Source organism: Setaria italica, chromosome VII (genome assembly GCF_000263155.2).
Source record: "Setaria italica strain Yugu1 chromosome VII, Setaria_italica_v2.0, whole genome shotgun sequence".
In the NCBI taxonomy this organism is placed as follows: Eukaryota; Viridiplantae; Streptophyta; class Magnoliopsida; order Poales; family Poaceae; genus Setaria; species Setaria italica.
Genome location: NC_028456.1, coordinates 20,140,210 through 20,156,325, shown reverse-complemented (window position 1 = coordinate 20,156,325; position 16,116 = coordinate 20,140,210). Strand labels below are relative to the sequence as shown.

At 48.0% G+C, this 16,116-nt stretch overlaps 1 protein-coding gene across 1 annotated transcript; it reads left to right on the top strand.

Moving 5' to 3' along the window:
• Positions 1-5,182: 5,182 nt before the first annotated feature.
• LOC101755202 (cellulose synthase-like protein H1) lies at positions 5,183-8,977 on the top strand. The gene is made up of 9 exons (XM_012847218.2): positions 5,183-5,529; positions 5,651-5,999; positions 6,100-6,225; positions 6,325-6,444; positions 6,587-6,799; positions 6,905-7,034; positions 7,459-7,646; positions 7,753-8,103; positions 8,197-8,977. The coding sequence occupies exons 1-9, from the start codon at positions 5,237-5,239 to the stop codon at positions 8,767-8,769; spliced, it is 2,343 nt and encodes a 780-aa protein (XP_012702672.1). The 5' UTR covers positions 5,183-5,236; the 3' UTR covers positions 8,770-8,977.
• Positions 8,978-16,116: the final 7,139 nt, after the last annotated feature.

Genomic DNA, 16,116 nt, shown 5'->3' with positions numbered 1-16,116 from the left:
TGTAGTTCTTGTGGTTGCACTGTTCTTCTGGGTGGTCACTCCATGTTCCAATTAATACATGGTATCTTGTAAAATAAGCATAGATAGAAGGATGGTTAGCGGCACTTGCCTTTCTCCAAAAAAAGTTACTCTTACTGCTCTTCAGCTCTTACTCTCTTGAAACTCTTAATCTTCAAAGCTTTCGAATAGCGATTCTTCTACTCGAAGTAATTACAGGTACAAACATACAAGCAAACAAATAAGCACAACTCAAAACAATACACAAAAATAAAACAAGAGCTCTAAAAAACGTACTAAAGGATAGGGCTCGATTCTAAGATCGCGAGAATGCAAGAAATGTTTAAAACGGAACTTCGGTTGAAAAGATAAAGCTATCGAGAGGTTTGAATTATAAAAGAAAACGACAAGAGCTACATGCTTCATTATTTTAGTTGAGAAAACCAATGTAAAGATATTTCAGAGAAATATCCTTAGTTGGAATTAATCAAGTCATATTTACATATGAAAAGACAATGTAAAGCTTATTCCAATTTTATTTATAAATATTCAAGTATAATTTATGCAAATTAAACATTTAATTTAAAAATAAAGTATAGGTAAACATCTAATCGCACAACTTTATGATTCGGGTTGAACTAACCAAATATAATTCAAAAACACATTTATATTTATATTAGCTAAATTAACATTTAATTATAAAAACTTGAGATATAACCTATGTAGCTTTTATTTATAAAAAAAATTGAATATACATTAATCAAATTGAGTTTAATTTATAAAAAACTGAGGTATATCTCTAATTAGCTTTTAATTGGGAAAACATTTAAGAGTAAGCATTAATCAAATTAACACTTATTATGAAAAGTGGAGTATAACACTAAATAGCTTTTAATTAAAGACAACATGTTTGATAGGTATTAACCAAATTAATATTAAATTTATTTTTAAAACTATGTAATGGTGGAAAACATCACCACTAACGTGTAATTTATATTTTTATGAATCTAACACAATTTGAAAAGATAGAAACGGAGCTAAAACGTGAAATCTATGGATTAAACAATATTCTAAGGACCTAAACAGAATTAAGATATCAGGGGCTAGTAGAGAAGATTCACATGACACAAGAAACAATGCTCTCGTTAAAAGATCTAAGGTCAGGGTTAGATCTATTAAGGATTACAGCTTGGGTTTGATTGCAAGGAACCTAATAGATCTAGGGGGTTATCTGAGAGAGTTGCAAGACACAAGATATGGAGGTTTGGTTTTGGGATTCCTTGGGGACCTAAAGGCAAAACTGCCTTATCTACATGGTGGTGGTGATGGCTTGCTCCTGAGAAACCATTGCTGGCGGTGGCGCTTGCCGGTGGAGGAAAGTGGCGGCGGCGGCGGTGCGCAAGACGCAGGAGGCTGGCACGGGGATGACTCGAGCTCGGCGTGGGGAGAGGCGGCGGCTAGGGAACCGGTGAAACGGGCGGGCCGCGGCGGTGCCCTGCTCCGCCGATGCTCGCAGGCGGCAGCGCAGCGCGGGAAGGCGGCGAGGGCTCGGCGCAGCAAGGGCTCGGGCGGTGGCGCACAGGCGAGTAGGCGCAACTGCGGCGGAGGCTCATGCGCGAGCGTGGGGGACGTGGCGGCCGAATGGGCGGTGGCACATGAGGCTTGGTGGGGCGGTGGCGCGACCGGCGGCGCGAGAAGCTCGGGATCCTAGGGCTCGAGCAGCGGCCTTTAGAGGCGCAGCCTGGCGTGGCACGCACGCCGAGGGCGCGGCGCCGCGACGCGCTCGGCCTCGGTAGCTCAAGGCGGCCACTGGGCCCAGGTGGGCCGGGCGGGATTGCGACTGGGTTGGAGCGGGACGAGCTGACGGCTCAGCCCGATAGGATAGAGAAGTTTTATTTTTTTCAAAAAAATTCCACGTGTAAAGATAAATCCAAAAAATTCTAGATAAATCATTTAAACCACGAAAAATACTCTGAAAATCCCAAAAATTTTAGAAATAATCCTAGAGATAGTTTGGGACACGAGGAGTCCAAATATAATATTTGGAGCTCATGAAAAAGATTGTAGAGCCTTCTAATAAATAGATTTGGCTCTAGGAAAAATGAGAAAAAATTCCAGAAAAATCTGAAACATTCTTAGAGAAACCTAATCGACATCTAAACGCATTTTTAAAACATTTGCACTCATGAAACACCCAAATGCATCGGCATGAACGCACAGACACTGAACAAAATTATTTAATTTGAAAACAAACAATATTTTCCTATACTAAATTTCCTGTAAAGAAAAATAAATGTTGAAAAAAAATTAAATTGTGAGAAAATTATTATTTAATTGTTCTTTCTAATCACATCATGAAATCCAAAAATTTCAAGGTGTGACATTAATGGACCAAAAAAATCAAGAAACATGTTAGAATATCAAAGCAAAGGACGGGCTTGAAATTTTGGATGCTGATGTTATTGTTGCATGGATGGATGTCTTCAACGGCTGAGCTGTTTGCAGTTAACTGCCTGTCTCTATGCAGAGGCCAAGAGAGTAACGATTGTGTCGACGTGCTGTCCAGTAAAATCTATTTTTTTTATAACTAGACTACTTCGTAAAAATACACCCGGGTCCTTGAATTTTTTCCGTATTCTCACCAGGTCTATAAACTATCAGAATTAGCATCTAGTATACCTTTTTTAACCAAAGTTAGAAGAAGTCGAAACCAGACCTACTGTATACTACTCACGTGCTCTAACCATTAGAGATGCAATATGCTTTATGTAAACCCTCTTGATTATATCGTATTTCCTATCAAAATGCAATATGCTCCAAAATACGATACATATACAATAATAGGGTTATTTCAGGTACCAAGTGGCGGGTTAGCATATAAATATGCATGAAAATACTAGTTAAATAGCACTAAAAGTGTGTATCGTGAACACGGTCCTCTCCTACCTCCTCACCCTCGCAAGTCGCCTTCGGGTCAGGAGCTGCGGATGAAGATAGACTAAGAGAGGGATGGACCCTGCCGCCAAGCACGGACAGGTGGGACGGAGACGTGGATAGAGAGTGCTGAAGATTATAGGATTGAGAGTTAATTAAAAATTGGTGAGGGATTTTTTTATAAAACATTGGTAACGGTTGAAAGAAACATCTAGCCTTCTAATATTAGATAGAGATTACGACATGCTGAGCGAGTGAGCGCATAAGTATTGTCCACCCGTCCATCTTCAGGTGTCCGTGTCACTCATCTGAGGCTGTATCAGAGTTTCGCCGCTCGATTGGTTTTATCCCTGTGGCCAGTGACTCTAAAATTAGAAAAATGGTTGATTTTTTAGCACAAGATTTTTATGATATCTAAAAGAGCATCAAATACAATATCTCATGCTACCTTTGTACAAGATGAGCCCTTTTAAATAAGCAAGTCCATAACAATTGAAACGGGCATGAGAATTTTAGGCTTGCGGTGTCACTGCAGCGAGCCAAAAAGTACCATGTCTGAAAGAGAGAGAGAAAGAGTAAAGCTTCTTGCTCCACGAGGCCACGGATGGGTGGGGTGCACAGCAATCACAGCCGCAAGTCTACACCGCGTAGACTGTGGGGGTATTTAGATACGAGTCACTAAACTTTAGGAGTGTCATATCGGATGTTCGGATGCTAATTAGGACTAAACATGAGCTAATTATAAAACTAATTGCAGAACCCCTATACTAATTTGCGAGACGAATCTATTGAGCCTAATTAATCCATGATTAGCACATGTTTATTGTAGCAGCACATTGTCAAATCATGGACTAATTAGGCTTAATAGATTCATCTCTCGAATTAGACTCCATCTGTACAATGGGTTTTGTAAATAGTCTATATTTAATACTCCTAATTAATATCCAAACATCGGGTACTAAACTTTAGGAGGTATATCCAAACACCCCTATATATCGTTATCTATTAATATTGCAAGCAACGCTTTTGAAGCCGCAACATCCGTCTTCCGGTGGAGAAGACTCACCGATTAGTCTAAGATACATTTGTGCACAGCAAACACACTAAAGTGCAATAAATATATAAAAGTAATGGTGGGTTCTTTCTCCTCACGACGTCTATAGCCCATGCACACGGATTTCAATTGTGTTTCATAGCCCCCTTAATTGAAGTAGCTAAACATCTTAATTTATCGTAAAGATATTTAATTTGCATAGTTAGTATATGAACTAAAAATATAGAGTAATAATGTTTTGACCGTCTATGATATCGATTCCTACGTCATGCATGATATGCACTAGGTCTCGACGTGTATGATTTTCGTGCTCGGCACAAAAGCAAATCAGCAATAACAACAGCCAACCACACGAGCACGTGCCCGTCTCACATATTGCGGGGCTAGCGTGATTTTTTTTTTCCCGTGATTGGAGTAGGGTGCATGACTGCATCATTCAAGCAGTAGGGTTTGCGACCATTGATCGACTGTTCTGATTAATCAATGGACCGAAAAAAAAATCAAGAAACAGGTCAGAATATCAAAGCAAAGGACGGGCTTTAAATTTTGGATGCTGATGTTATTGTTGCATGGATGGGTGTCTTCAATGCAGTTAGTGCCTGTCTCTGTGCAGAGGTCAAGAGAGTAACGATTGTGTCGACGTGCTGTGCAGTAAAATCCATTTTTTTTATGATAACTAGACTCCTTAGCGAAAATACACCCAGGTCCTCGAATTTTTTCCGTATTCTCACCACGTCTATAAACTATCAGAATGAGCATCTAGTATACCTTTTTTAACTAGTTAAAAAGTCAGAAGAAGTTGAAACCAGACCTACTGAATGCTACTCATGTGCTCTGACCATTAGAGATGCCGTTTCGCCATCTAGTATACCTTCATTTAAACTTTTCTAGTAGTGTCCAAATGCTCATTTTGAGAGTGTATGGACTTACATGAGAATTCTAGAAAAGTTTGAGATGTTTTACCATCTAGTATACCTGGTGCACTTTACTCTAATAACTTTTAACATTATTAGAATTTTGGAAAGGGCGCATTCTTCTATTAGCAAAGGAAAAACAATTAAATGTTTTTGAGATGCTACCGTAATGTGACAGGCGAGGCGAAGGTAGATGCTGAGATGCACCACCCTTGGCTGCGAGCGTCTGTCTATATATAGTCACCCCTGAGCTGCCTAGCTGGTTCTGTGTTTGCTTTGTGGTTCTCGCGTTGCTACTGCTGAGTGCGCGGAGTGACCAGGTCTGCTCGACGCAGCCATGGCCGGCGCCACGAAGCTGCAGCTGCAGGAGAGGGTCCCGCTCCCCCGCACGGCGTGGAAGCTGGCCGACCTCACCGTGCTCTCCCTGCTCCTCGCCCTCCTCGCCCGCCGTGCGGCCTCGGTGCTGGCGGTGGCCAGCGGCGGCGGCGGCGCGGCGCCGCCGTCGTGCACGTGGTGCTGGCTCGCCGCGCTCGTCTGCGAGGCGTGGTTCACCGTCGTGTGGCTCCTCAACGTGAACTGCAAGTGGAACCCCGTCCGGTTCGACACCCACCCCGAACGCCTCGCCGGAAGGCAAGTAGCAACCGCAACGTCACGCCGCTAGATGTTCCTGTTACGTAGTAACGTAAGCATTTTTAGCTTCTTCTTCATCAGTTTCTTGGGTTTGATTGTACTTTTGTTACTGCTTTGGCAGGACCGAGGAGGAGCTGCCGGCGGTCGACATGTTCGTGACGACGGCAGACCCGAGGCTGGAGCCGCCGGCGGTGACGGTGAACACGGTCCTGTCGCTGCTCGCGCTGGACTACCCGGCGGGCAAGCTGGCGTGCTACGTCTCCGACGACGGGTGCTCCCCGGTGACGTGCTTCGCTCTGCGCGAGGCCGCCGAGTTCGCCAGGCTCTGGGTGCCGTTCTGCAGGAAGCACGGCGTCGGCGTCAGGGCCCCCTTCGTCTACTTCTCCTCCTCCTCCTCCGGCGGCCCACCAGAGCGCGGCGGCGGCGGCGCGGCCGACGACAAGTTCCAGCGCGACTGGACGGCCATGAAGGTCTGCAGCTATCTAGTCATGCATATCGTCGCACGTTTACTTCAGTTTGCACAGTGTCTGAGACCGTGTGTTCACGGCCGTTCCCCTGACGCGGATGCAGAGCGAGTACGAGAAGCTGGCCAGCCGGATCGAGAACGCCGACGAGGAATCTCTACTCCGGCGAGGCGACGGCGAGTTCGCCGAGTTCGTGGGTGCTGACCGCAGGGACCATCCGACTATAATCAAGGTTGAGACCATGAGTTGCACATGTTGTACGATCGAGCAGCTACGTTGCCGACGATCTATGTCTGACCCGGCCACGTTCTCCTGCCGAGGGTGTGTGCAGGTCCTGTGGGACAACGGCAAGGCAGGGGACGGCCACGGAATACCAAGCCTCATCTACATCTCCCGGGAGAAGGGCCCCAGGCACCCCCACCACTTCAAGGCCGGGGCCATGAACGTCCTGGTACGTCCATGCCTGTACCCTGCTTGTACATCTCATATTCATGTTGCTGTGGCAAGAAGATGACTGTTATCTCATACAGCCACTATTGATGAAGTAGTGATGAGTGATTCCTGACTTGACCAGTACCATTTTGGCTGTGCAGACGAGGGTGTCCGCCGTGGTGACCAACGCGCCCATCATGCTGAACATGGACTGCGACATGTTCGCCAACAACCCGCAGGTTGCCCTCCACGCTATGTGCCTCCTCCTCGGCTTCGACGACGAGCTCCAAAGCGGCTTCGTGCAGGCGCCGCAGAAGTTCTACGGCACCCTCAAGGACGACCCCTTCGGCAACCAGATGGAGGTTCTCTTTGAGGTACCACTCTACAGATCATCTCACTATCATAGCATAAGAAGTACCATTTCTTCTCTGGAAGTTGACATCGACAGTTTTGTCTGTCTGTGTGCTTGGTGAGTTTAGAAGATTGGATTCGGGATCGCTGGGCTTCAGGGTATGTTTTACGGTGGGACGGGTTGCTTTCACCGCAGGAAAGTCATCTACGGCGTGCCACCGGAGTCCACCGCGGATGTCCAACCAACAAGGATGAGAGGTGAAATCTTGTGGAGAACTCTTCTACACTGATATTTTCTGTAGATAACGTAACAATAATAAAAAAAAATATCCCAGCTGCGTGCTGCATCAACATGGATGCACATAGCCGTGTTTCAGTTTCTTTGTCGAGGATCTCTGGTTTAGGGTACTCCATCGAGTTTCAGTTTCTTCATCTAATGGCTGTGTCCGTCTAAGGTGGCTATTTGAGCGATTTAAGTATCGCGGTTGTCTTGAGCTCTGGATTGATGGGCGGGAACCTGGGGCTGGTATCTTTCTGTTTATTTTCAGCACTAGACTCGACATCAGGATAAGCTTCTTTCTATTGTATGAAAGTGTTGGGACGATGGAATTGAATGACTGTTCCCCCAACGTTCTTTTAGCCCATGGCCTTGACGCCCCAACCGGCCTTTGTTCTCTGCCAGGCTCACCATCTTACAAGGAGCTGCAGAAGATGTTCGGCAGCTCAAGAGAACTGATCGAATCGGCGAGGAGCGCCATTTCCGGAGAGTTATTCGCCGCAGCGCCGATGGTTGACCTAGCGAGCCGCATCGATGTGGCGAAAGAAGTTTCTGCCTGCAGCTACGAGGCTGGCACATGTTGGGGCCAGGAGGTATTTGAAACTGTCCTCCACAGGATTTTGCAGGTTTTGCTACAGGGAAGTAGCACGGGTCGTTGTGTTGCCGGTTTCACTACAGTGCCTCACCATGTAACTGCAGGTTGGCTGGGTCTACGGGTCGATGACGGAGGACATCCTGACGGGGCAGAGGATCCACGCTGCCGGCTGGAGATCGGCGTTCCTGACCACCGATCCACCAGCGTTCCTCGGCGGCGCACCGACCGGAGGACCGGCCAGCCTTACGCAGTACAAGAGATGGGCGACGGGCCTGCTGGAGATCATCCTCAGCCGGAACAACCCGATCCTTGCCTGTACCTCCAAGCATCTCGAGTTCCGGCAATGCCTCGCTTACCTAGTCTTCTACGTGTGGCCGGTCAGGGCGCCTTTCGAGCTATGCTACGCACTGCTGGGACCTTACTGCCTCCTCGCAAACAAATCCTTCTTGCCGAAGGTAACCTTCTGTCATCAGTTCATCATCTATTCCTCGGTGACATCCTTTTTTTCCCATTGCTCATGTGAACTATCATGTTTTTCTTTTCTGCAGGCATCAGAGCCATGGTTCGTCATCCCATTGGCCCTGTTCCTGACCCAGAACGTGCACAGCGTCGCGGAGTACATGGAGTGCCGGCAGTCGGCGCGCGCCTGGTGGAACAACCACAGGATGCAGCGGATCGTGTCGTCCTCCGCCTGGCTGCTCGCGTTCCTCACCGTGGTGCTCAAGACCATGGGCCTCTCCGAGACGGTGTTCGAGGTCACCCGCAAGGAGCAGGGCGGCGCGGCCGACGGCGGTGACGCCGCCGGCGCCGACCCGGGGAGGTTCACCTTCGACTCGTCGCCGGTGTTCGTCCCGCCGACGGCGCTCACGATCCTGACCCTCGTCGCGATCGCCGTCGGGGCGTGGAGGGTGGTCGCCGGCGCCGCGGCCGCGGGAGGCGTGCCGCCAGCCGGTGGTGGCCCCGGCGTAGGGGAGTTCGTGTGCTGCGGCTGGCTGGCACTCTGCTTCTGGCCGTTCGTGCGGGGGCTCGCCGGCAAGGGGAGCTACGGCATCCCCTGGAGCGTCAAGATCAAGGCTGTTCTGCTCGTTGCCGCGTTCGTGCACTTCTGCACGAGGAACTAATTTCCGCGGCGTCAAAACAATGCAGAAACTAGTGCCATCATTTGGGATCCATGTCTGCATTTCCATCTATCTATTAAGCACAACAACAAGTTTCACCTGCTCTGCTGCTCAGATTGTACGTTTGCAGTTTGTACATATAATTCTTGCAGAAGAATCTGAGTTCGGATACTCCTGAGTAATAAACAGAGATTAGTTACTTTATGGGTAATTAGATGCATATCTGCGGTTACAGGTAAAGCATATGAGTAAAACAAATCCTCCTCAACGAGACATGCATCTGCATTACGAGAAGATTACCGTCCAAAGGAACACCAAATTCCTAAGCGTACTTGCCGAAAAACAAAAGAAACAAAACAACGGAACTGGGCTCCGTCGATCCGCTGCACAAGAGCCGCAAAAGCCCAGTGACATTCACACATCCCAGCTATAAACGGAAGGAGCCTAGGACGCAACCCATTCTGTTGGCTCCGCTGGCGTTTAGTCCCACACCGGAGTGGTAAGCAAGCGCGGCCGAGCTGAAATGGGCGGCCGAATGCGTGCTCGGCGTGCCCGATGAAGGCACAGTCGGAGCACGATGACGTAGCTCTTGTGCTGGTGGCATGGTGCGCGGAATGCGCACCCAGCATTTCAAAATTTCTAAGTGAAATACAACGGCCACCAGGCCCTTACAATAGGCGCATGACATGTGCGCCGGGCAATCCTTTTTTGATTTTTTTCTTTTTTGACTCAAAGTTTATAAACATCTTCAGTTGGCTGGGCGGCATACAGGATGGCCGTCGCAAATGCATTTTGCCTGTCAATCCGACCGCTTCACGTGCAAATTCCCCCCCCCCCCCCCCCCACCCCCATAGACGAAGGTATCCACGGCGAGCAGGGTCCACTCTAAAGTTCCAAGGGTCCTTGAGCAAACCGGAAATTATGGACCCTTTAATCCAAATATATTTTCATTTATAACATAAAAAGATAATAGTTTAAAATCTTAGAAATCTAACCTAAGACAATAAGTGAGTAATTTCTTTTCTTTCCTTTTTTGACTCTTTATAAAGTTATAAACATCTTCCGTTGGCTGGGCGGGATACGCCGTCGCATTTGGCCCGTCAATCCGGCCACGGTGAGCAGGGCCCGTTCTAAGGTTCGAGGGTCATTGAGCAAACAGGAAACTATGGACCCTTTAATCCAAAATTTTTTTCATTTATAACATAAAAATATAGTAGTTTAAAATCTTAGAAATCTAACCTAAGACAGTAAGTGAGTAATCTGCTACGCAAAAAAAATATATCTCACCGTTCACCAATCGGAGCAAAGCAGCCAAGCACTATGAGAACTCCTTCCCCGATTAATTTGCACGGGTGAGGGCAAACGATTCATGATTGATTTGCTATTTTCAATTAATTTTGCGTGTGGATAAGATGCGGACGCAAGGCCGCGAGCGTGTCGCCTGATTTTGCGGTGACAGGATGGCATATGCGGAGCCGATTCGTTTCTACTCACTTTATCCTAAATTATAGGTTATTTTGATTTTTTAGATTCATAAGCTTTGTTATGCACTTACGGCCTGTTCGCTTCAGCTTATTCAGCCGGCTTATCAGCTACCAAACAGTGTTTTTCTCTCCTAACAAATCAGCCGTTTCAGCTTTTCAGCCGGCTTATAAGTTGAAGCGAACAGGGTCTTAGATATACCTTATATGTAGATGCATCCAGAGAAACAAAACGACTTATTTGGATGGAGTGAGTACGTGATTGCCTTGCATTTGGTGACTATACTAGTAGATGCATCAGATTGTACGTTTGCAGTTTGTACATATAATTCTTGCAGAAGAATCTGAGTTCGGATACTTCTGAGTAATAAACAGAGATTAGTTACTTTATGAGTAATTAGATGCATATCTGCGGTTACAGGTAAAGCATATGAGTAAAACAAATCCTCAACGAGACATGCATCTGCATTACGAGAAGATTACCGTCCAAAGCAACACCAAATTCCCAAGCGTACTGCCGAAAAACAAAAGAAACAAAACAACGGAACTGGGCTCCGTCGATCCGCTGCACAAGAGCCGCAAAAGCCCAGTGACATTCACACATCCCAGCTATAAACGGAAGGAGCCTAGGACGCAAACCATTCTGTTGGCTCCGCTGGCGTTTAGTCCCACACCGGAGTGGCAAGCAAGCGCGGCCGAGCTGAAATGGGCGGCCGAATGCGTGCTCGGCGTGCCCGATGAAGGCACAGTCGGAGCACGATGACGTAGCTCTTGTGCTGGTGGCATGGTGCGCGGAATGCGCACCCAGCATTTCAAAATCTCTAAGTGAAATACAGCCACCAGGCCCTTACAACAGGCGCATGACATGTGCGCTGGGCAATTCTTTTTTTTCTTTTTTACTCTTTATAAAGTTTATAAACATCTTCAGTTGGCTGGGTGGGATACACGATAGCCGTCGCAAATGCATTTTGCCTATTAATCCGGCCGCTTCACGTGCAAATTTTTTCCATAGACGAAGGTATCCACAGCGAGCAGGGTCCGCTCTAAAGTTCCAAGGGTCCTTGAGCAAACTGGAAATTATGGACCCTTTAATCCAAATATATTTTCATTTATAACATAAAAGATAGTAGTTTAAAATCTTAATTTCTTTTCTTTTTTTTGACTCTTTATAAAGTTATAAACATCTTCTGTTGGCTGGGCGGGATACGCCGTCGCAAATGCATTTGGCCAGTCAATCCGGCCGCTTCACGTGCAAATCCCCCCACCCCCACCCAATAGACGAAGGTAGCCACGGCGAGCAGGGCCTGTTCTAAGGTTCGAAGCCTCATTGAGCAACAGGAACTATGGACCCTTTAATCCAAATATTTTTTCATTTATAACATAAAAAGATAGTAGTTTAAAATCTTAGAAATCTAACCTAAGACAGTAAGTAGGTAATCTGCTACGCAAAAAAAAATTCACCGTTCACCAAAGCAAAGCAGCCAAGCATGATGAGAACTCCTTCCCCGATTAATTTGCACGGGTGAGGGCAAACGATTCAGGATTGATTTGCTATTTTCAATTAATTTTGCCGGTGGATAAGATGCGGACGCAAGGCTGCGAGCGTGTCACTTGATTTTGCGGTGACAGGATGGCATATGCGGAGCCGATTCATTTGTACTCACTTTGTCCTAAATTATACGTTATTTTGGTTTTTTAGATTCGAGACTTTGTTATACACTTAAATATACCTTATATCTAAATGAACAACTTATTTGGAATGGAGGGAGTACGTAATTGCCTTGCATTTGGTGACTATACTAGTAGGCCTGCTGGATCTCGTTGGCTCAAATAATGCAGCTACATGTACATACTTAGATTAACTACATACAGAATCTTGGACCCTCCACTGGCATGGGCCTTCGGCCGTCGCCCCTAATGCCCTATGCTCAGAGCCGGGCATGACGGCGAGCTCCACGATTGCACGCTGTCACGACTCATGAGTCACATGCCTGGTAAAAGAAGCTGAAACCATTCGAGAAACATGTCTGAAACTCCATTCATCAACAACCACAGCGGCAGCATGTTCCGCATCAGATTGTATTGCACTTGCATGATCTGTACAGAATTGTTGCAGGAGATGATAACGCAGAGATTAGTTATTACTATCAAAGGGGGTAACTGAATAGTGAATACACGTCCGCGACTACAAATCCTGCTGGACGAGAGAGAACATCTAGTTCTAAGCTCGGAGTAGTAGATCGCAGGTTATGCAGATTTTCAGAGAAGTGAGCGGAGGCCGGAAAAAGAAGAACTGGCTTCCCGCAGCCTCCGAATCGAGAGAAGTGAGCGGACCCTGTATTGAGCGGTACCTTGTTCAAGTGAGCCGGTATGATGATGCATTTTGCAAGATTGGCGATGCCCCAATGCTAGTCTTCCCGCAGCCTCCGAATCGAGAGTCGGATCAACATATTGAGAATGGTGATGGGAGCCATGACTTGGGGAGTGAATTGTCACATTTTCGTGCTTTAAGCTATCATACGAGAGAGCACGTTGAATCACTACATGAGCACGACACCTTGACTAGCGCTAGCATGCCTGCAGGAAGGTGGTGGCGACTCAAGTGATGCTGCCTAGAAAGGTGTCCCAACCTTGGCACAGTCTTCCCTCCGAATGCGGACGGGGCTGGCGCACTGCGAACCATAGGGGCATCTGATCTCTTGAGAAAAAGCAGCCTCCGAATGCTTCGATTATTTTTTTTTCAAAAAAAAAAACTCTTCCGCTTTATACCCTCTTCCATTGGCCGTGCTAGATACAGAACGGCCCTCCGTGGGCCGTCCCAGCGCATTTGCCAGACAATGCAATGCACTTGACGTGTAATTGTTTCTTTTTCCGAGTCAACAACGGCCACGACGACCTGCCTTTGTTACATGTAACCTGTCACGATACTCAAATCCTGCGCTAGAACGTTTTTGTCCCGTACGGACAGCCGAGAGCGTGCGTGCACCCATCAAAAGAAAACGGCAGGGCCAAGCAGACGTGCTCGACGGCACACGACACCCCCGGTGACCAACCATTCTTATGGTAGAGGGATAGGTCCTCGCTGTGGACCAAGCACAAGCGCCTATCAGAATGATCTGTGGCTGTGCACCACCACCCCTGCCCGTGGCGTCGAGGTGTGCCACAACCACAAGTCTTACGGGGGGGCGAGCCTGACACTCAGGTTTGTTGGACAGAGCCTGACCTTGCTTGCTGCGCAGCCCCCGGCCGGGCCGGGTGCGCGACAGGTACACAGGCGGCTGCCCGCCCCAACAACATCCGGTGTTGGACAGGGGACCCTCCTAAGCTTGCTGTGTGTGTGCAACTCCGCTTGTGGCGCCGTGGTGCAACAGGTCTCTGCCGGCAGCTAGCCTTACCACGCAGGCCAAACGATTATAGTCACCGGGGAACCTGGCATGTGACACATATGCCTCGCTTTTTTTTTAATCCAAAAGATTGTTTGCTTTTTGGATAGAGCTCCTAGGGCAGGATCAGAATGCAAGGAAGGAAACAATGTTTTGACCCAAAAAAAATGCAAGGGATGTGTCGCTTTTGTTGCGGAACACTAGGACTTGTCAGGGACATCTATAATCCAAGTCCACATCGAGCTTGTGCGGCATGCCGAAGTGTCAACTGGAGTCGAACGCCGGCAGACGAGGTGGGCCCCACAATGACGGACAAAAGAAATAGAGATGGAAACTTTTACGCGATCTACGGATATAATAAGTTGAGATATACATAGAGATAGAGATTGGAACCATCGTGGGCCCTACTCTTCCACCACTCGACGTCTCGACCAGCATTGTGCCGGAGACAAGTCATCCGACGGAACAACCAAAGTACAGAGTATGGACTTGCCAATCGACACCGCATGCATTGTGGCATTGGATTGGAAAGATGAGATCACCCGTAAGTCGTAACGCGATCGACCAGGATCGTAGCTTGCAATCTTCTTCTGCAGGGTACCAGAAGTCGAGAACCTGGTTTCAGCACCCACAATCCCTGTTCCTGAGGCCTACAACGTACGGATTATACAACTTCACGGGGGTGCGTGGACTGCGGGCTGTCCGCGCGCGCCTGGTCGTGGAACAACCACAGACTGTCTCGTCCTCCGCCGGCTGCTCGGCGTTCGTCGCCGTGCTCCGCTCCGCGAGACCCGGGCTGGGCGCCTGGGCCTCTCCGAGACGGTGTTCGAGGTCACCCACAAGGCCACAAGGAACGGAGCGTGTCCGACGGTGACACGGACCCGCGGCGATTCACCTTCATCTCCTCGCCGGTCTCGCTCGCCATCTTGACCGCCGACGTGATCACCGTCTGTATTTATAAGCTCAGTAGTCCACTATGGGTTATTCAAGTGGTTAATTTATAGGTGAGAGTGATTATGAAATTAAGAACTCGAACTCGAAAGTGATCACGAGAATATAAAGGGCACAATACACAGGCAATTTTAGATAGGTTTGGGTCTTCGGAGAGTCATATCCTACATCCTGTATGCTGGTGGATTGTATTGCTCAAAGGTTTGATGCTCTCGGGAGGCTCCCTTGACCGCCTTATATAGGCTGACGACCTAGGGTTACAAGTCGGTTAGAATCTAATCTACTCGGTAATTACATGGAAGATAATCTGAGTCGTACTATAATACATATCCCGCAATATCTAGACTGATTTGGATCATTCGACCTCCTTATCTTATATTATAGTCAAATATCTTCATCTTCTTAGCCGCAGGTCAAGCACGCCCACTTGTGCCATTACGTTAATCGGTGGGGACCCGTATCTCTCACCGTCGGAGCGTGCAGGCTGTTGGCGCGTGCGCCCGCCGGGCGATTCCTATGTTCGTTCTCTTTTCCGCTTCTAACATCTTCCGTGGGCCGGGCCGGATATAGAACGGGCCTCATGGGCTATCACAATGTGAAATCTTCTGCTTCACGTCTAAACAGATAGAATTGTTGGTGCGGGCTCCTGTCACAACGAGACGCGATCCCGCGCTGCAGCAGATTAGTACCGCACCGAAAATCAGGAGCCCATCTCCCCCTCCTCAAAAGAACACGCCGCGGCGCTATGGGCGTGCCAAACGGCACACACCGACCCACGGGCCCTCCGGTGACCACGCCGTGCGGCACGCCACGGCCCGCGATTCCTGACATAAGAAAGTTGTGTTGGGCCTCGCTGTGGACAGCACCCGAGCTTGCCATGCTGCGCCCGCCAAGCTGGCGGGCTTCGGCGCCACGTCGGAGACAGTGGGGAAAATCCAGACAGCGTCTTAGCTAATGCTTGCTGTTCTACATGCCCCCGCCCACGGCCGGGCGTGGTGTGTGACAAGTTTGGGAGGAAGCTGCCACGCAGGCCAAAATATCAGTCACCACTAGGGCGGCATACGACACGTATGCCTGCAATTTCTTGTTTTTTTTTTGCTCTAGGATGTTATCGGGCGATCCCAAGAGATTTTTTTATACTCAAAAGATTTTTTGTACATATTTAAAAGGGTCACTGCCTCACTGGTTAAGAAGTCGCGCTGGCAAAGCTTCAAAAATCTAACCATGGAAACTCCACTTCGATTGGCCCATTAAGGTCCATCCAATGCCGATGTTTGCCCGTCTTCTCTTCTCTCCAGTGATGTTAAGCGTCGTCAATCTTCTCTCTGGAGAATCCTCCAGTTTACCCTTTGTGACCTTGTCCCCACACCACTTCCTTCTCAATCGCTAGCGTTGTACCAAGGTCCTGCGCCTCTGCCAGAATTCCACCTATCTCCGGTCAAGCTGCTGCTGTGAGCATGAAGCCACACCAAAATTCAGCTAGTGTTTTCTGATAACTCAATATACAAACCTAACTTTTACATGCATTCACCGCA

Coding starts and splice junctions, on each gene's coding strand:
- LOC101755202 (XM_012847218.2), top strand. CDS start 5,237: ATGGCCGGCGCCACGAAGCTGCAGCTGCAGGAGAGGGTCCCGCTCCCC. Junction 6,000..6,099: donor GCGACTGGACGGCCATGAAG/GTCTGCAGCTAT, acceptor ACGCGGATGCAG/AGCGAGTACGAGAAGCTGGC. Junction 7,035..7,458: donor CCAACCAACAAGGATGAGAG/GTGAAATCTTGT, acceptor GTTCTCTGCCAG/GCTCACCATCTTACAAGGAG.